The sequence below is a fragment of the Armigeres subalbatus genome, chromosome 3 (assembly GCF_024139115.2).
Source record: "Armigeres subalbatus isolate Guangzhou_Male chromosome 3, GZ_Asu_2, whole genome shotgun sequence".
Lineage (NCBI taxonomy): Eukaryota > Metazoa > Arthropoda > Insecta > Diptera > Culicidae > Armigeres > Armigeres subalbatus.
In genome coordinates, this window is record NC_085141.1 from 304,898,491 (window position 1) to 304,920,218 (window position 21,728).

General features: G+C 41.3%; 1 protein-coding gene across 1 annotated transcript in view; it reads right to left on the reverse strand.

Annotated features, from left to right (window-relative positions):
• LOC134225076 (cell adhesion molecule Dscam2) overlaps nt 1-21,728 on the reverse strand; it is a 246,615-nt gene that overhangs the window by 208,244 nt on the left and 16,643 nt on the right. Inside the window, exons 4-5 of the mRNA XM_062704860.1 lie at nt 7,877-8,047; nt 7,235-7,405 (exon numbers count right to left, since the gene is read on the reverse strand). Coding sequence (XP_062560844.1) covers nt 7,235-7,405; nt 7,877-8,047 — 342 coding nt within the window. The remainder of the gene's footprint in view (nt 1-7,234; nt 7,406-7,876; nt 8,048-21,728) is intronic.

Consider the following 21,728-nt stretch of genomic DNA (forward strand, 5'->3'; position numbering starts at 1 on the left):
TGGAAATTCCTAAGATTTTCCAGTAGAAAATCGAAAAAAAGTTCATCTAAAACACCAATAATGAATTTCCCGAGGATATTTCGATGTTTTTCCAAGTGGAAATAACGAAAAAAATTGCACTTTTGTAGTACTTGTGAAGATTGTACTTTAGAAGCAATTCCAATAGGAATTCCTTAGAAAATTAAATCAAAATTTTAAAGATTTTCTGATGTGAAAATTCCTTAAAATTTTTAAATCATTTCTTGTGCTTCTTTGCATGGTAAAGATTTACAGCAATGTTTAGCTGAACCTACAAAGAAATCAAAATGACTTTCCGAAGAAGAATGAATTTCCCATGAAATTTTGGAAGAATTTATGGTGCAAATTAAAAAAAAGCGAACCTTGAGAATTCTAAAGATTTATTCTTTGAAAATCCAAAGTATTTTTTGAAGATAATCCATAGACTCTTCCGTGAAAATTCTAAATAATGCCTCGAATAATTTTTTTCACAAAGAGCGTAAAAAATTTCATTTCAAAATTCCAAATTTGAAAACAAAAATCCAAAAACAAAAAATCAACGGTAATATCAAAGTGTTTCATGTGGCATTGGCTATTTAAATTTAGAAGTCTTCTTCTTCTTCTATGGCTCCATATTCCAACTGGAAGTTGGTCTGCTTTTCAACTTAGTTTATTCTATTAGCATTTCCTCAGTTATAAATTGAAAGTTTTAAATGCCAGCAATTGTACGATTATATATCTTGTGTAGCAAGTACGAAGGATACATTATACCTAGGGTGTCGACAATGTTTGACACCCGAAAACATCCTAGACAGGAACGAGAATCGAACTCGTCATCTCCGGATTGGCAATCCTATGCCTTTGCTCGTAAGGCTAACTGGAGACTAAACATTTTGAAGTGCACTCCCTAAAATGCTCGAAAACTTATTTTGGAAATGAAATAGAATTTCTGGTGAAGATTCGGAAGAACTTGTCGAAGAAATTCATTAGAATGTAAAAAAAATATGAAAATATGAACATTTTTTTCCACCAAAAATTATATGTATTTCCCACGAGACTGTTTTGAATTTTCAGACAGAATTCACATGGAATTTTTTTCGGCATTTACACTGGCGATATTTTGTTTTTTTTTTTTTCATGACCAATTTGTAGCAAAATTTTCCAGAGAGAATTGTTCAAAAAACATTCTGAATGCTAGCACTTTATCAGGATTGTATGAAGTAAGGTCAAAGTTTTTTCAGGAAATTTTTTTACTGGATTTTTCCTGAATATCCACAAGACATTCTTTTGAAGATTTTTCTTGAATTATTGTAAAAACATGAACAGTTTTCAAAATTGTAGCTGTAGTCCGCTGATGCAAAAGTGTCGGCGGCGTGATGCCAAAACCATCTGCGGCGGAATTTTTAAAAAATATTTTTCATTTTTCTTTCCCAATTTTTTTTGTGAAAATTGCGACTGAAACGCAACCTGCTTTTTCGTTTATTTTTTATGGAAATAGGATCTAAAGCTAAGTTGGCCAAATAACTCAGATATGCATCGGCGTTGCGACCGACGCTGCGTTACCGGGTTTTCTCGCTGCTTAATGCTAAATTCATTTTAACACTGAATTGAAAAGACGCTACGTGGGCATCGGCCCTAAGATGCGCTTTGCGTTTAATGATTAAATCATTACATTTTGATGATTTGTTTTTTTACACCGCTATTGTTATTTACCAAAAATTTTCGTGTTAAAAAAACCACGTGGTTCGAGAGCAACACCCCTGCTCCCCCATGTGGCTTATCGTGGTCATTTTCCAAACACCCTCCCCCATATGACCACGTGGTTTCTGGATGGCCATCAGAAACTATTCCTTTCTTCAGTACAGTACAGAATTCTTCCATCAAATTATCAGATAGATTTCAGGTTTTTTGTATGGTTTTACTAAAGGAAAGAATTCCTAAAGGAATTTCTGAAAAAATCTCAATGGAATTCACGAAGAAAAAATCCTGCATTTGTCCATTATTGTATTCATAAAATGCTTCAGGAAATCATTCGGAAGATTCGTCAAGATTTATCAAAATTGGCAGGATATCAGTTTTTCCCTAGTTTTTTAATCCGCTAAAGATCACAGATAACCAATTTCTGAATATTATTGGGAATTTAATTTTTCGGGTTATTTTTTTTTTCGGTGATTTATTTGGCGTTTCAGCCTGGACAAATAAATATTCGCCAACAGAGAACATGGCTTAACAACATTCAAGTAATGTAAAATAAGGATGATTATTCATGCTTCGATATATATGAGGTTAGCGATCAGTTTCAACAGCGCAGAAGCATAAGGGATATAGCTCCTGAATAATTCTTGCTGAGACCGGGCCACTATTTGCACGAGGTTCTTGAAAATCCCTAAATTTATATTCATTCGGAAGCTTTCGGCAAGTATATTGATGAACTCTACTTTTAGAGCTATGTCAGAGTTATGCGAGAAACTGGTCAAATTAGGAACATGACCAAATCTGGTACAGTTATCTCATGATAGCAAATTTAGATTAATTGAAAAACCATTCGAAATTTATAAAATTCAGCTAAAACAAAAATAGCGCTTTTTACACGCATTACCGGCAACACATCTGGCTTTTAAGCCGTTTGCTCAAAATACCACACAGACCAATTTGAACCTTCTGAATAACTAATGCCATCTTAGTCATGCTGTGTATTACAAGTGACAATTCTTTGACAATTTAACAGAGCTCTAATCTTGTTTTTTAAAGGATATCTCATTGTTGAAGAAAATATTTCATCACTGCACTGCTATAATATTTTTTAAATTTCATTTGAAGAGTTGTTTCTTTTGCTTTGAATATCTGGTAATCAAGATGATCTTCTATAAAATATATATAAAAAACAGAATGATAAGATTATTGAAATCGGATATAAAAGATGTTTAAATGGAACATCCAAATAAATATTATTTGTTGTTAAACGGATCCTACTTTGGAAAAAAAATCGCTGAACAACGTTCGTTCCACACAGCTTTAACGATAATAATGTCACTCTTCATTCGAAAGGAGCCTTCTTCCATTTAACTGGATGCCACTTACATTGAATATATACAAACGACAACGACGACGGCAACAGAGAGATCGTTGTTAAACATCATCGTTTTCGAACTTTTTTGCATATTCCATTTGAATATGCTTTGCGCCGTGAACCAGTTTCCTTAACGACAAGAATGAGGAACGGAGACCGTTGAATTGCACCTGCCACCCTCCGTATGTGTATTGGTTTACGGTTGCTTGTTATGATTTTTGATATTTTCCTTCGTTTCTTTTTTCGGAGTCGTCTTTCAATACAAACGACGCATTGCAAACAAAGAGCAGACATCGAACGAGTAGCTAGCAGTCTTATCTTACAATCTAACTTACTGGCTAGTGGGAAGGAGGATTAATATCGGGATGGGTAGGCCGTGAGGCCCCTGGAGAATGCGGATAAGGAGCTTAAAAAACTCAAAACTAAAGCCAAAAGATGGGATCATCTTGGGTGAGGGATCGAACAAAAAATTGTACAAACTTAAAAGTGTTTCTAAAAATTTTGAAACCCACGTAAGACTCGAGAAGGATCGGGAAGAATCGCGTAATCGAATGACTATCCCCAACAGACCCGTACCGAAGCTGTCGTCCAGTGCGAACGTCTGCCCATCGGTGGTTACCCACTCTACGATCTCAACGTGATCGGCCACGAAGGACGGTATTTGGCACTTGAACAGCGCCGTATTGCCCTTGATGACGAATACGTCGTAGACCTGCGCCTCGTAGTACTGGTTCACCACTGGAAGAAGAACGGGGAAAAAAGAGAGAAATTCCACACAAATGTCTTTGGCATGAGAAGATGTAGAAGGGCACGAAAACTCAAACGATTTGGATTGATTGGGATGAAGGAAGTGGTTACATTCGAGAAGATATCAATCGAAGGGTACCGGTATCATCATTCATCTCGATCTCGGTGCCATCATCCGACACCCAAGAGGTTACGCTTATGAAGTCAGCGATGAAGGACGGGATGAGACACTTTAAGAGGGCGGAATTGCCGTTCAGGACGTACTCGTCGATGACGCGGGTTTTGTAGAATTGGTGGACCACTGAAACAGGAAGTGATTCGAGGTAGGTTAGAAACGCGCGATAACAGAAAAGGGCAATCGGGAAAGGATGAATGGGATGGGTTTACTAAGTGACCTTAAAGGTGAAAATCAATACCAAGGTCGTCGTTGCTGGCATGGTACTCTTCGCCATCGTCGGAAATCCAGGCGTCGACGTAAACAAAATCCGATATAAAGGATGGGATAAGACACTTCAGGAGCGCAGAGTTTCCATTCAGGACGAACTCATCCGTCAGACGCGTTTGATAGAACTGATGAACAACTGTCGAAGAAGTGTTTGATGGACTGATTAGTAGGGTGAAACAATAATATGGAGATTTAGGAAATGGAAAGGAACAGACAAGTTAGTAACGGCGGACAAACCCAACGAGTCCATATCAATGGTAACAATCTCATCGTCGATTTCCCAGGAATCAATGGTTATGAAGTCTTGCAGAAACGATGGTACTAAGCATTTCATTATGGCTGCGTTTCCGTTCAGGATGAATTCGTCGTTGACTCGAATCTGATAGTGCTGATGAACAACTAAAAAAACCATAGCAGACACAGCAGAGATTAGGGACTTGGGATGCTGAAAGTGTTTCAGTGGCGTTACAAATGCAGATTCTAATTAAAGTAATTTGGCAATCGAGACTTTTGGAGAATATTTTCGTTGAATATGAAGAAATTTGGATGAAGATTTAGGAGAATAATGCAAGACCAAGAGTAGCGTTCGTATACGACTGGCAAATAATTTGAAATAATTACGAAAGGAAACGAAATAATTTGAGTAGATTCAGATTGACAACGATAACGGAAATAAAACATTTTTCAAATATCGAGGAATCGAGGATATTAGGAATCTCTAGACGACAAAAACCCTAGATCTAACCTAGGCTGCGATCATCTCCCGGATAATATTCGGCCCCATCGGAGTCAAACCATAGATCAACCGCAACGAAGTCCGCCACAAATGAGGGTATCTCACACTTCATAATGGCCGAATTGCCACGGATCACGTATTCGTTGTCTGCTTCCGCTTCGTAGCTTTGAATGACGACTGAAATCGACCACAGAGAAGAATGGCGTTAAAGGCAGGAAACTAAAAAACAGGATGGATGCTAGGATTGGCGAAACACGCAATTTTGTCTAAATTCTAACCATGATGATCATCGTTGTTGGACAACCGGTACTCTTCGCCAGAGTCATCGATCCACGCATCGATGAACACAAAATCGGCGATAAACGAAGGAATTTTACATTTCAAAATGGCGGAGTTGCCCCGGATGATGTACTCGTTCTCAGCCTCGGTTATGTAGTGCTGATTGACAACTGTTTGCGGGTGGATATAAATCAGATTTTTTAGAAGGATTGCCACGAAAGAAAATACGGATTGGATAAGGAATAAGGACTGTACGACGAGTGAAAAGACAAATATCAATAACCGTGTTCTTGAGCGTTGTAATGGTACTCGTTACCATCGCTATCGATCCATGCTTCGACAAACACGAAATCCGCTATGAACGACGGAACCTTGCACTTCAGGATGGCGGAGTTACCCCGAATTACGTACTCATTTTCGCCGTCCGTTTGATAGAACTGATTGACCACTGAAAAATAGGAAACAATGGGAACTCAATGGGTTGAACTCAAGTCAGGACCAAGGATGGAAATTAAAGGACGCTATCGAGCTGAGTAAGAATCACCATCTCTGCCTTCGTCTTCGTGATAATGGTACTCATTTCCATCGCTATCCAGCCACGTTTCGACGAAGACAAAATCGGCAATGAACGAAGGGATCTTGCATTTGAGGATAGCCGAGTTCCCGCGAATGATGTATTCGTCCTCGGAACCGGTTTGGTAGAACTGATTGACCACTGGAAGAAACCAAAAGTTTAACGCTAAAGGAGATGTCCCAAATCAAAATGATAATGCAATGCGCGGTGAAGGAATAGAGGAGTAGAATTTCTTTCGAGTGAATTCGAACCGTAGTTTTCCGATTGCGTCATCTCCGTTCCTTCCTCGTCGATCCACGATTCGACGCGAACAAAGTCCGACACAAACGACGGGATCGAGCACTTCAGAATAGCCGAATTGCCACGAATTACGTACTCTGTTAAAATCTCCGGCTGGTAGTGCTGATTGATAACTAATGAAGGTGGAAAAAAACGATGAAGGTTAAAACTCAAAGCAATTTGAACGGATTTTAAGGAAAGATGGATCTAGCGAGAGACAGTTAAGAATCTAAGAACCGTAATCATCCGATGGTAGTAGTTCGTTATTGTCTTCGTCGATCCAGGCTTCGACACGTACAAAGTCCGACACAAACGATGGAATGGAACATTTGAGGATTGCCGCATTTCCCCGAATAACGTACTCCATCATAATATTCGCTCCGTAATGTTGATTAATCACTGCACGAAGTAAACGGAAACGTAAAATAGGATGATGAACGATAACTCAAAGAACTGTATAGGATTGGAGTGTATCTGGCGGTAGCTACGCAGATACAAACTAAGGAATACCGGTGTCGAAGGTGGAGGCATTATAGAGGGAACCATCACTCCCGATCCAGGCGTCAACTCTTACAAAGTCCGTCACAAAGCTAGGAATGTTGCACTTCAACACGGCTGTGTTCCCTCGGATAACGTACTCGGAAACGACCTCGGCTTCGTAATACTGATTGACCACTGCAAAGTAGACCGGTATCCGATTCATTTAACGGAAAATAAGGTTCACTGTCAAAAACATAAACTTCTAAGGATATTGAAGGAATTAGGATTGAAAGAGAAAATCCAAGCGAAATCGAACCGGTTTCAAAATCGGCATCCGCGTGACTCCGGTTTCCCAGATATTGATAGACGTTCCCGGTGTCATCGTTCCACGAAACCACCGTCACGAAATCGGCCACGAACGACGGAATCGAACACTTGAGAATCGCTGCATTGCCACGGATTACGTACGCATTGTTTACTTCGGATTCATAGTACTGCTGGACGACTGTCGGTTCAAAAGGAAAACGTTGAAACAGAACAAATATTCAGTTTACTCATGGGGGTGGGGAAAAAACATAAAATGTTTGGACAAAGCTTCGGACTCAAGGTAGAGGACAACCAACGAACCCTCGTCGTTCTCGGTGGAGTTGATGTAGAAACTTTGGTTCTGATCCGTGTGCCAGGATTCGATGCGGACAAAATCGGCTACGTAGGACGGGATTTGGCACTTCATTAGGACCGAGTTGCCACGAATAGCGTATTCTTTGTTGACGTCCACGTCGTAGTACTGGGCGATCACTGGAATATGTTGACGATTTGTGATTAATCGGAACTACGGATCGATTCACAGAAGAGCTGCACTATGGTTGAACAACAGAAAACAAATTAGCATCCGTATTAAGCTCTAGTTTCACAATTTTAGGAAAAGTGTTTCAGAAGTAATGTAAATTGAATTATTACCATAGAATTGCATTTCTATTTTTAAAAACATCCAAACATTCGACAAATTTAAATGTCTGATTCCGTTGTAATCTGTTTTCTGTTATTCTACACTTGAGTTTGCCATCGAACCGAAATTAACACATTCCTGATCATAATAAATCTACCAATCCAAAACGCTTTCATCTAAAACCGAGCATCCGCTCCACGTGTGCACCGAGGAAACATGAGTCACAAACAGAAAATCATCGAGGGGAAACCAGGAAATGGATAACGGATGAAAAAGTACGCAAAACAATGCGCCAAGCAAAACTCCATCGTGCTATGTACCGCTGCTGTCATCCGCCGTTGCCGAATACACGTACGAATTCTCCTCGTCGGTCCAGGAAACGACGTCGACGAAATCCGCCACAAAAGACGGAATCAAACACTTGAGGATGGCCGAATTACCCCGGATGACGTGCTCCTTGTTGACATCGGCTTCGTAGTACTGCTGCACAACTGAAACGTATTTATTTTGATTTTATCGAATGAGACGAATCAGCGAATTTACGACTATCACTCTACATGACCTAATCATCTGTGCGGATCGGCAATACAAACAATGGAATACGGCGAAAAGTGGACGCACGGGCAGAAAACCACCAGACAGCTGAAAATTTGTATATGTTCTGGAAAATTTAATGAACGGATGGATACGAAACATTCTGCTGAGGCGTTTCTTTCTATTCTGTTCTGGATTGGAATAATGATGATGCATAGAATCCAACTCCCACGCTGACGATCGGCGATCTGGGACGGCTACACACAAGTATAATCCTCCGTTCACGACGTTCTGCTTCCATAAACACAGGCCGTGGCTTCGCTTTTTCTTCTGCACTAATGCTTCCAATTAGGTGCCGGTACCCCCCTCCACCATTTGTCGGTGTCACTAAGCATCGCTATAAAAATAAAACCCGCACCCATATTTGGCACTGACTGACTTGGGCATGACCGCCATCGTACACTTGTTATCTTCATCTAAAGAAACACATTGTATGGAGAGGGCGAACGGCCTCTTATTCCCCCAACCAGGGACAAACGGAACACATTTATTCTAGTAGGGATGGGTTCCCTTGCTTTCGGCTGCATTTCACGCCCTTTTCATTATGGGCTGGAACGACGACACTCCACTTTTAATTTTGTTTTCTCTTTTCATTCCTCACGTAGATGATGCATTCAAGTTGGAATTCTCCCCTTGATTTTCTTCATTATCAATGCCTTCACAGAAGGATTTATTCTTGAGCGACATCATTGCTTCACTTGACATTTTCCGCCACTTGATTTCGCAATAATACCTTTGCGGTGAAACCTTAACAATTTTTTGTTTGCAATAACTTGTCACTTTACCATTAAACTGCGGTGTACAGTAGTACAGATTTTTGAAGAAACAGTATGAGCATTTCACCTTTTCAACCGAGACATTAATTCTTGATTTTTTTTTTAATTTTTATGAGACTACTACAAAACATATTTTAACATCTAGACTATAGAATATGATATCACTCAGGTTATGCACTAGTGCAGGCTACATTGAAACAATTCGTTTCAACAAAATCAAAATGCGATTAACATCGACTTTGAACTAGTCTAGAGCTAGACTGCGGGCTGCGAAATGGTGAGTTGACATCTGGGGAGCGACCTACACAGCTCTAGTCCTCACAAGTTCTAATCTCACGCTTCGACGGGTATTCCGATGACAATCGACCGCCAGCTAAGGGTTGCGTACTTAGCTGGTAGTGTAGCCTGGGCACTGTTGTCCTTCTGACATCAGCTAGAGTGAGTGGGTGCGACCAACAGGACCATCAGGGGGGGTTCCGTAGCGTAGTTGGCTATACGTTCACTTTATAAGCGGACGGTCATGGGTTCGATTCCCAGCCCCTCCACCAAACCCTCGTCAGTCGTCGGATGCGCAGCCTATGCGGTAGCGTATTGGGGAACGCGCCATATCGTCACGGCTGCCTGATGACGACTGACAACTTGTTCTTCTCGGAGGCATTCCTCCAACGTACCCGGATTAATGGCAACCGAACAATGCAACGATCACTGGATGCACGACATGGACAAAATGGACACAATGGACTCACGATGAGATGGACTGGCAACGATAACAATAGTGTTGGTAATGGAAATCTAAAAATAGATTCTGTGTGGATTCTGTACAGCAGAATACCACAGTAGATCTCGGCACAGTAGCGGTCAAGTAACACAGAGTGCCTAACAAATAAAGAAAGGAATAAAAAAAAACAGGACCATCGTCCCTAATCCCTAATCCCAAGGCGTTAAGCGACCCGTGCCAAGGGGATGCATGGCCAGGGGGGTGCCTGTGGGGTACCTGGGCACCCTCCACAGTAATTGTCCCTTACCGCGTCATGCTGGGCTCTGGCGTGGTGGACCTCTTTTCCCGAGCAAATCGTGGGACCAAAATGGAAAACCAAGTTAATTCTTCAATTAGTGGTAGTAGTGTAGGCGACAACCCCTTCGCAAAAGGTGGGTTGTTCAGGTCTCCGCCTAGGAGGCCAGAGGCAATAGTCGGCAGCTCAGTGTGCAGCGCCAGCGTGGGTCACTTAACCATCTCCCAGGCCCCGCCGGTAGAGGTTATAGACGGCCCATGGCTTGTGAAAGCGATGAACCGAAAACGCGATGGGCTTTCGGCCTTCGAGGTGGCGACGGAACAGCTGGACGCCATCATCGACTTTGCATCATCGAAGCATAATATCAGTAAGGAACTCAAGAGGAGCTTGCTGAAACTTCGAAAGTCGATGTTGGACGCCAAGCTGGAAATGGCGGTCGGGACGGCCAAGTGCGAACCCGTGAAATCTGTGGAGTCGAGGTCTACCCAGGACTGAGGCTCAAGAATTCGCGGATTTGGGCAAGGTCGAAGAAGTTGGCGGAGAAAGTCCTAGGCGAGACGGTCAAGGTGAGGGCATTCACGACGGAGGTGAATCTAAGGGTTAAAGACCTGGACGAGATCACCGAAGTCGAAGAGCTCGTCACGGCACTGCGGCGACAGTGTGAAGTGGAGACGTCCACCGCAGCCCGTAGCCGAAAGGTCCGGCAGGTACACAGGTAGCATTGGTTCGGCTATCTGCAGTGGACGCCTCCAAGGTAGTCAAGTTAGGGAGAGTCAAGGTGGGATGGTCGGTATGCCCTGTGGGCAGATATGAGCAATCCGAAGTTTGCTTCAAGTGCCTGGAACCGGGGCACAAGCAATAGGACTGCAAAGGCCCTGACAGAAGCAAGCTCTGTCGACGCTGCGGATTGGAGGGACATAAGGCACAATGCTGCACGAACTCTCCCAACTGTTTGATCTGTTCCAGCAAACCTGCGAACAGCAAGCACCCCATGGGGGTTCGAAGTGCCTGGCGTTTGTTGCGTGTTGCAATATCACAGTGCAGGTAACGCAGCTAAACCTGAACCACTGTGATGCATCCCAGCAACTGCTGTGTCAGACAGTTGCTGAATGGGGGAACGGATAACGCCATCATAGCGGATCCTTACCGAGTACCCTCCAGGAACGGTAATTGGGTCACCGATGGGTCTAAAATGGCGGCGATATGGACAACGGGGAATATCCAGTCCAAGAGTTGGTGTCTTCGACTCACGAGGGCTTCGTCATTGCCAAAATCAACGGGGTCTTGTTCTGCAGCTGCTATGCGCCTCCTCGATGGTCGATCGAGCAGTTTGGTCGAATGCTAGATTGTTTGACGGCTAACTTGATGGGGCGTAGGCCGGTGGTGATAGCGGGGAACTTCAACGCTTGGGCGGTGGAATGGGGAAGCCGATCCACGAATCAACAGGGGCAGATCCTGATGGAATCACTGGCCATGTTGGATGTGGACTTGGCTAATGTCGGTACCAAAAGTACCTACAGCTGGAACGGGGCCGAGTCGATTATCGACGTTACGTTCTGGAGCCCTGACCAAACGAGTAGTTCGAACTGGAGGGTAGATGATGGCTACACTCACAGCGACCACCTGGCGGTTCGCTACAGTATCGACTCTACGACCAGCATTCAGCGGACGGAATAAAGGGGGAGGCCTAGCCCCCGTATGTGGAAGACATCATACTTCGACGACGAGGTGTTTAAGGAAGCGCTCCGCCGCGAGCACAATACTCTCGGTCTGAGCGACGAGCAGCTGGTAACAGTACTCTCGCGTGCATGCGATGCCACCATGCCTAGGAAATTCCACCCTAGGAATGGGAGGCCACCGACTGAGATTAGATCAAGCAAAAAAGCCTGCTTCGAGGGCCTGTGTCAAAGTGCCAACGCGAATCCATGGGGTGACGCCTATAGGGTCGTAATGGCCAAGACACGTGGGGCGATGGCCCCTACAGAGCGGTCTCCAGAGATGCTGGAGAGGATCATCGCGGGGCTCTTCCCACGTCACGACCCAAGTCCCTGGCCTCCCTTTGTGGAACTGCCAGGGGCCAGTGTGGCCGACGAGGGAAGAGTAACTGTGACGGAACTTGCGAGGATTGCACAGTCCCTTAGTGTAGGTAAGGCGCCAGGACCGGATGGTATTCCGAACCTGGCCATCAAAGCGGCCATTATAACTCAATATATTGAGTCTCCCGAGATGTTCGGATCTGTCATGCAGAGATATGCCTGGACGAGGGAGTCTTCCCTGAAGCATGGAAAAGGCAGAGCTTGGTCCTATTGCCAAAGGCGGGAAAACCACCGGGGCATATAGACCAATATGCCTGCTTGATACGGCGGGAAGGTGCTCGAGAAGATCATCCTCAACAGGTTGTTGATACGCACGGAGGGTGCGGATGGTCTATCGAGTAACCAGTTTGGCTTCCGAAAGGGTAAGTCGACCGTAGACGCTATCTTGTCGGTTACCAAATCCGCGGAGATAGCTATCCAGCGTAAGAGGAGGGGAGTTCGCTATTGTGCAGTAGTGACTCTCGACGTGAGGAATGCTTTCAATAGTGCCATTTGGGCAGCTATTGCAAATGCGCTCCTGCGTCTTGGAATTCCCGAGTGCCTGTACAAGATTCTCGGAAGCTACTTCCAGAATCGAGTACTGGTATACTACACGGAGGCGGGTTGGAAGTGCGTTGACATAAACTCAGGGGTTCCGCAAGGTTCCATACTGGGTCCGGTGTTATGGAACGTCATGTACGACGGTGTCTTGAGGTTGAAGTTTCCGGTGGGCGTGGTAATCGTCGGCTTCGCTGACGATATTACGCTGGAGGTCTACGGCGAATCGATCGAAGAGGTGGAGTTGACTGCAGCCCACTCGATCGCAATTGTGGAGGAGTGGATGAGTTCCAGGAAGTTAGAACTGGCTCACCACAAGACTGAGGTGGTTGTTGTTAACAACCGAAAGTCGGAGCAACAAGCGGTGATAAGGGCAGGCAAATGCACAGTCACCTCTGAACGCTTCATCAAACTCTTGGGGGTAATGATCGACGATAAGCTCACCTTTGGTAGCCACGTCAATTACGCCTGCAAGCGTGCCTCCACAGCTATAGTGGCATTGTCCCGGATGATGACCAATAGCTCTGCGGTTTATGCCAGCAAGCGCAAGCTTCTGGCTAGCGTTGCTCTGTCCATACTGAGGCATGGGGGGCAGTTTGGGGCACGGCCCTGCGTATTAACCGCTACAGAACGAAGTTAGAAAGTACGTATAGGCTCATGTCCCTAAGAGTTGCGAGCGCGTACCGTACCGTGTCGCACGATGCACTTTGCGTCATCACCGGTATCACGGCATACAAAAAACAAGGCAGGCTCATCACGTATATCAACATTCAGTTGGAATGTAAACATGTGTCGTCACTGCTATCTTCGTCCGAGACGATGCTCTACGGTCGCAGCATGCTCACTTTTGTACTCCAACATGTGGCGATAAAATATGCGTCACATTCGAAGTGTCATTTTTCTAACGAGACTACCTTGTTTTCTGTATACCGTGACTGGTATGATGCCTATTGACATCGTTATCGGTGAAGACATGGAGTGCTTCGATTTGCGCGGCACGAGAGGCATCCGTAGGACTGTCAGGTTGGCCTCAATGGTCAAATGGCAGCGTGCGTGGGACAGTTCCACTAAGGGTAGATGGACACATAGGTTGATACCGGAGGTAGGTACGTGGGTCAAGAGGCGCCATGGGGAAATCACTTTCCACCTGACCCAGGTCCTTACAGGCCATGGTTGCTTCAGACAGTACCTACACCGGTTCGGACACTCAGCCTCGCCCGAGTGTCCGGTGTGCGCAGGTTTGGAGGAAACGGCGGAACACGTGTTGTTCGTGTGCCCGCGTTTCTGCACAATGCGTGACCACATGCTTGCCACATGTGGTCTGGACACTACCCCAAACAACCTAGTCCGGAGGATGTGTAAAGATGAAGTTGACTGGAACGCCGTTTTATCGGCTATCGTCCAAATCGTCTCGGAGCTACACAGAAGGTGGCGCGTGGACTCGAGGAATGGCTAGTTCAGGCGCAAATAAGAGGTGGTCCAAGGGTTCGGAGTCGGCTTCATGGGTCATACCGGCGCCCTGTGGTCGAACTCGATCTTTTTATCGAACAAGTGGCCGCGTAAAGAACAACATGGTATCGTCGCTTTCGCGGCGCCGGTCAACCGGGCGGGTTCCGAGCCCGAGGACGGAAAGGGGTCCTCGTCAAGGCTGGGGCAGTCGTAGGCACCGCGTCGGCAAGACTCTCTGTGTGCTGACGAGTAGGCCCTATCGCAGAGAGGTCAATTTGGGGTGCACGCGGCATCATCATTCTTGATACCAGTCGTGCAGAGGGAAGCAGGCGCGAAGTCGACCCTTCCCACCTTCCGAGGACATAGTCAGCGAGTCACGATGTTCGATGCTGCAAGGACACGCAGCTAGCCTCGAGGGTGCGTTATGCACTGGCCCCCCTTTGAAGCATTACTTTCTGGTTGTACCGAAGGGACGATGGGCTTGGCGGCAATGGAAACGGTTTAGCGGGTCGGAGATGCAGTCCTGCCTCCCTCGTTTGCTGTTGGAGGTGGCCCCTAATGTCTGTTGAGCAGATTCCATCTCCATTGCTTAGGAAGAAAAAAAAGAGCTAGACTGCAGCTAGAGCTGGCTATAGACACAGTGTTGAACGAAAGCAATCGACATTTTTTGTCCTTATCTGTATGTAGATAAGTTGTACACTAATAGATCGGCAATAATAACATAATATTTTAAAAAGTAATGTGTTGTTTAATTGCCTTCCAAAGGTAAGGATGAATACTCGTGAATTCTTACAACAATGATGATACACGAAAAAAATGCATAACCATAATCATGAATTAAAAATCATGAAAATCATGTACTGACAAGTTCAGGAAATTATGATTATAATTTATGATTCCAGGAATATTATTCATGGTATTATGCAATCCCCACCACTCGACAAATTGCATAATCGGTTATACTTCTAACACTCCGTTCCCAAGAAGCAATAACGGCTGAGAAGTAGCACTCAGTGGACTCGAGTTCGAGCCGTTTGTTAACCTTCTTTTAAAATTTTCATTCTCAACAACCAAATCGTATCGCATTGAATGAAATCATGAAGTATATTCATGGTGTATTTTCATAACATGAAAACACGATGGATTCACGAAATTCTACCCGTATACACAGTTTTAGATTTTTTTAAACATCGATATATCCGCCGGGAAGTAAGTGCCTAAGAAGTGGGGGGGGGGGGAGTTAGAAAATGGCCAATTTTTGCGTCACGTAATTGATGGATCTTCCCTTATTATGGATTACACCAGGGGCGTCTCGTGGACTTTTGCTACACCTGTTCTACCATGCTGATAAAAAAAATCATCAAGCTGCGTGGTTTCGAATGAAAGTTGGGCATTTAATCTAATATTACAACCTTTATTGTACAACTTAACCAAATATTAGAAGAAAAAAAAACAATTAAAATAGAAAAGATTTACAAAACAATAAATGACTTATTTTTCTCTTTTGTTACAAAAATGTTTTAAATTTAGATGCACTTAAAATTTTAGACTCGGAAATCGTCTAAAATCTAACTTGGTAACAGTTGGGCAATAACTGGATATTGCTCAGAATAGAGATCTTTCATATCGGCTCATTCCACCATTCAGGGTACGCTGGTCCCATCGCCGCTAATATTTAAACTCTCACATATATTGTTGCTATGAAAGAAATGTTATTAACCATCATTAGTATAATAATTATAGTATATAATTATACAATTATTGTTTGATGCGACCCCAGATTGTGACGACCAATGAGTCACATTTGAGGCATTCCACGGGGGCATGTCAGTCGATCCTGAGCGACCATTTCGAAAATATTTGAAACTCTGCACAGTTTTTCAATTTCATCTAAATCGTCATTTTTCGATATCAAATCTTCATATTGAGTCACGACCAACTTTTCAAAAGGGTGTATGTGAAAATGGTTCAAAAATATTTAAAAAGCTGCACAGCAAAAACGGAATGTTCGATTGTTATGATTTTTTCAGCAAAGTTAGACAACTAAATGGTGATTCTTAAGAAAATGTGCACAGTAAAAAAAAATTTTTTTTTGCCTTTAAAAATATCATTTTTGCAACAAAAACTCAAATATCTTAAAACCCTATCTTTTTTCGAACGTAATTTTTTTAGGGAAAACGGTCCATTATATTAGCTATCTACCATAAAAATTTGGTGATGGTAAACTAATAAACAAAAAAGTTATGACATTTCAAACATTTCACAATTTTCACATTTAGTAAAAAAATTTTTTTTTCTGTTATTTCGAGAATTGCAGTTTGATGCAGATTTTATTGTTAAGGGACGTGATTTAAACAAGTTGTTTTCATGATATTTTGATTTAATTATTCATAGCATTTTTTAGGGAAAACGGTCCATTATATTAGCTATCTACCATAAAAATTTGGTGATGGTAAACTAATAAACAAAAAAGTTATGACATTTCAAACATTTCACAATTTTCACATTTAGTAAAAAAAATTTTTTTCTGTGTAAGTTATTTCGAGAATTGCAGTTTGATGCAGATTTTATTGTTAAGGGACGTGATTTAAACAATGATATTTTGTTTTCATGATATTTTGATTTAATTATTCATAGCATCTATAAGAAACTTAGACACGATCCAGTGTTGTGATCAAAAGTATTGATAGTGTCATAATTTTCATTGCACGTGACTGGCGAAAAATTCTTTTAATAGTGTTGAAACCTGTTGATAATAACGTTGATAGAAACATATCAGAAATGTTATTTTTAAGACAAAAGCTGCAAAATCAAAGATTTATATACACGTGTACGTCTATAGTTTACCTGCAAAAAATATACCTCTTAGAGAATAGACTTTATGATCGGGAGGAAACGGGTATCTTCAACAACAACAAATGCATGATAGGTACATACCATGACAATGTTACGAAAAAGCAAAAAAATTACTACTACTAAGGTTGTTAAAGATCTTATAGTAATTTTTTTCTTCAGTCAAGCAAATGACACCAAACTAGTCAGTAAAAACTTAAAAGTGATTTTGTTTATTGAAATATTACGAACAACATGAGTAGCCGCTTTCTCAACTGTTGTAGGCCGTTTGATGGAAAAAAGTGTTCAAAAGAGTTACGAAATCTCACCGAAAGCACCATAGATAAACTGAAAGCGACTGGTTATGCTCCAATGTCCACATTGAATACAAATTTACGAATTTGCACGTCCTGCCGTCTAAACGTTGACAAAAGAGCAATCTGTATATCATCGGTTGAGCAGAGCGCAGGAAGTTCGAAAACGACAGCAACTGAGGAATTGCCAGATGTATCGACAACAACTGAGGAATTACCAGAAGTATTAAGTGCTGAGAGCCTTGCCACCGTACCATCAGCGAAATCTGTTTCAACAAATCAATTGGAAGATGAGTGTATCCAAAAGGTCAACATCGAACGCTTTAACGAGGGTATAGCTGGGATTAAAGTGACCTGATTAAATGGAGTAAGATGGACTACGTTTATTACCCGGAGAAAAATACCGTGAAATAAACGAAGCTGTACGAAGAAACCTCTTCAAATTAGGACCTGATGATGTGGAAAATACAGACTACGATGAGGTAATTATAAATATGAAGGAAAGGTTCTCGAATGCAGCCACGACAAGGAAAGAAAAATTATTGATTTTGTCGATGCTGCCAAGTTCGTGGTCTATTCAGGATGCCATTGATGAGTTCAAAACCAATAGAAATACAGTAAAAGAGGCAAAACAATTGAAGAATAACTGTCTTTCAACCAAAAATACTAGGTCTAGTACTGCATTAACAGATGAGACAAAAGAAATAGTAGTTCAATATTTTGAAGATGATGAAGTAAGTCGAGCTATGCCTGGTCAAAAGATTATGTATCAGTAAAAAAGATGGAAAGCGTCAAGCAATCCAAAAACGATTAATGATGACGATTTTGAAAGAAGCGTACACACGCTTCAAGGAAATTCACGATAATATTAAAATAGGTTTTTCCTCATTTGCAAGCCTTCGGCCAAGGCAATGTAAGCTTCTTTCCAATTCAGGAACACATAATGTGTGTGTGCACAACCCATGAGAATATTAATCTTATTTTACATAGTTTGAAAAGAATCAATTTAACAAAGGATATTAAAATGTTAACTGGTAGTCTTTGTGTGAAAATACAACATCAAATTGCTATCTACGATCTTGTTCGGATTGTCCAGATTCTTCATCATTGGAAAATACTTTATTCGCTGAGTTTGAAGAAAAATATATTGATCAGTTATCATTTGAGCAATGGGTGACCACGGATAAGTGTGACATAGAAACTATTGTAAAACCTGTAGATGAGTTTGTGTCATATTTTTGCTTGAAATTAGAAAGTTTAATCCCTCACGATTTCATTAAAACAGAACAATCCAGCTTTTTAAAAAATACGAAAAATACATTACAAAATGGTGAATTTTTAGTCATTTGTGATTTTTCTGAAAATTACAGCTTTGTATTGCAAGATGAAGTGCAGTCCCATCACTGGAACGAACAACAAGCTACAATTCATCCATTCGTTATTTATTTTAATGGAAGTACGCAAATTGAACACTTAAGTTTTATTATAATTTCCGAAGATTTAAGACACGATTCAGTATCCGTAAACTTGTTCATTGAAAAAATGATTAACTTTTTACGCGTTGATAAGCATAAAGAAGTCAAAAAGATATATTTCATGTCTGATGGAGCAGCGTCGCAGTACAAAAATCGTAAGATTTTTCGAGCCTATGTCAATTTAAATCAATGTACGGAATTGATGCAGAATGGCATTTTTTGCTACATCACATGGCAAAGGTCCTTGTGATGCTATTGGAGGAACAATAAAGCGCATGGCCACAAGAGCAAGTTTAGCCAAAGAACGTGAGCATCCAATTAAAACTGCGAAAGAACTTTTTGATTGGGCAAATCGTAGAAAAGAAAAAGATTTAACCAAATTATCATTTTGTTTTACTACTACTGAAGAGTACGAAATAAAGGCTTCAGAGCTCAGCGAGCAATTTAATAACGCGAAAACGATCCAAGGAACCCAAAAATTTCACTGTTTCATTCCATTGTCGGAAAATAAAATTAAAGCAAAACTATACTCAAACTGTGCTGATAATAATTCAAAAGTGTTCGATATTTTAAAAAATTTGAATAAAAATAAATAAAAACCCTGATTAATCCACCTAGCGGTGATGATGCCTTTCTCGCTCGTTCAAAAGGGTTGACAAACATATTTTTCACATTTGTTTATGGCAGCCTTACTTTGTACCGTTAAATGCACAAATCGATCCAGAAAAATGAAAAACGATCCATAAATAACATCTGAATGTTCCATAAAACGCTATCATGAATCCAAAAAAAATGTTAAGGCGTATCCATAAAAAATGATTTTAAAATCCATAACTAAGCATAACTGAGCTAAAAAATAAACCAAATAATTGAAAAATAAGTATGTACCTTTTGAACATGATCAAGAAAAACAATATCATTCCTGCTATTTTCCCATCATCCATTTGGAAATTGGAAAATTTAGAAAACTACATTTTGATCCATAAAATACAATTTTGCGAAATTTTATTGGTGATTATGATCCCTAACTTCGGTAATATGATCCATAGTTTTGGATACATGATCCATAATGTTGGTCATTTGACAAACTTTCGAGTGTTTCTTGTTTTGAAGTCAGAATCCAGCTTAGGCTTCTGGCATCCATCAATAAGTTAGCCTTGATTCATATTAATTTGTTTTTGTATATTTTATAATGAACTGATCTAAAATTATTTATCAGATCACTCTGTACAGGTAAACTATCACTGTACAAAATCTGATAGATTACTCGTGACAGAGCTGGTGTTACCGAAATCAACATACTTGGGCCAATCATGTCTAATACTTTATATCATACTGATTGCATACCTGATATTATTCTATCAGGAAATCAAAAATCGTTGATTGCCTTAGAGTAATTTGTTATGGATTATAGCAAGGATGTTTTCGATCATTTAGTAATATAGGTTCGATAATTTAGTAGTTTGTCAATAACAGAGGATAAATGTCGAAAAATATTCGCACCAGAAATCCACCATAAAACACGTTTAAAATTTAATTTCTGGTATGAGTAATCGACAAACTAAATGATCGAACTTAGATTACTACATGATCCAAAACATGCTTCGATTGTAGAAAAGTTTGGATACATTTTCCATTGACTTTCTAAAAAGAAAAATTTTCTTCAAATACTACCGAATCTCAGCTTCTCCCACGTAATCCGAGTGCTATTTGAAATCTTCAAACAGATGTGTTGGCACTATGAATGGGGTTCCAATTGGTCTAGAGAGGTCCAAGATTTAGGACTTATGTATAGCATGAATGAATTAACTATCAAAAACCACACCGAAGGTATGCAAGCGAAAAGGTAAGGAATATAGTAAGTAGTTATAGAAAATCAAAACCATTTACTCAAATAAATTGTTGTATTTACAAACTAATTGTTAGACCGCAGCCATGTTTTACATATACTGTGCCAATATGAATTATTTGCTGAAACGCCAGGAAGAATGCCTTACAGAGGATTCAAAATAAATGTCTGAAGTTGCTTTCCTTGCACACCAAAACATTATGAATATTAGGTGACATATTTGAATGAATTGACTCAAAAGCACATGACGTAAACTCAATCGTATATGTTTTTCAACGTCAGATGATTTAAATATGCCACGGAACCTAAAAACACAGCACTAGGTGCGTTGCCGCACAAATGCACAAGCAGCCGATGATAAGTGCAAATTGCATATAACCTGATATACTTCGATCACCACTCATCCAAGAAGTAAAGATAGCTGAGGGGTAACGTTCTAGCCTCTCACTCAGAGGAGCTGTGTTCGACGCTCGTTCGGTTCTCATTTTTTTTTCAAAAACATATTTATAAACAATTTTTATTTTCTATAACTCAATACCAAATTTTTAAAACGACTTCTCTGCGTTTGTAAACAAAGATTAAAACATCGATTCGTCAAATCTGAGAGGCGAGAGCACTCCCACGCAATCCAACACCACCAACAGGTAGCCGAAATCTTCACCTATATGTTAGGCTACATATTTACACATGTTTTTAATCGAAATAATTAGACTTTCATGTTGCCAATCTAAAAGTAAATTAAATTTCGAACCCGAAAAATCTAACTATTTGCGGCTAAAATGTGTTTTAACGTTTTTACAATTATTTTAAAATTGACGCCTTATATCCTTTACCGGGTGAAATGAAAAGCATCACCCAGCCCCATTTTGTTTACTCGCTTCCGTCAGGGCCAAAGCGGTGTGTTGGTGATGCTTCCTTCTGCGATATTCATCCGACGGCAAGCGACTGATGCGAATGCAATGCCGTTCGCTCCCGCCAAAATGTGCTTGCATAGCGTCCTCACGTACACCAGCTGCGCTCCCATACGCTGATTGAACGCCACAAAAATAGCTGCCACGTGAGAAGTTCACTCGTATATAGGGTATGCGAGCGCATGATAGCAAAATAATAGAAAAAAATGGGCCTGATTACGTTTAGCAAAGAGAAACGTTATTAATTATTGAACAGTTTTCTCTTCGTTAGAGGTTACCCAAATAAACACTTATAGGGCGATCATGCCTTCAGTGAAGACAATGGG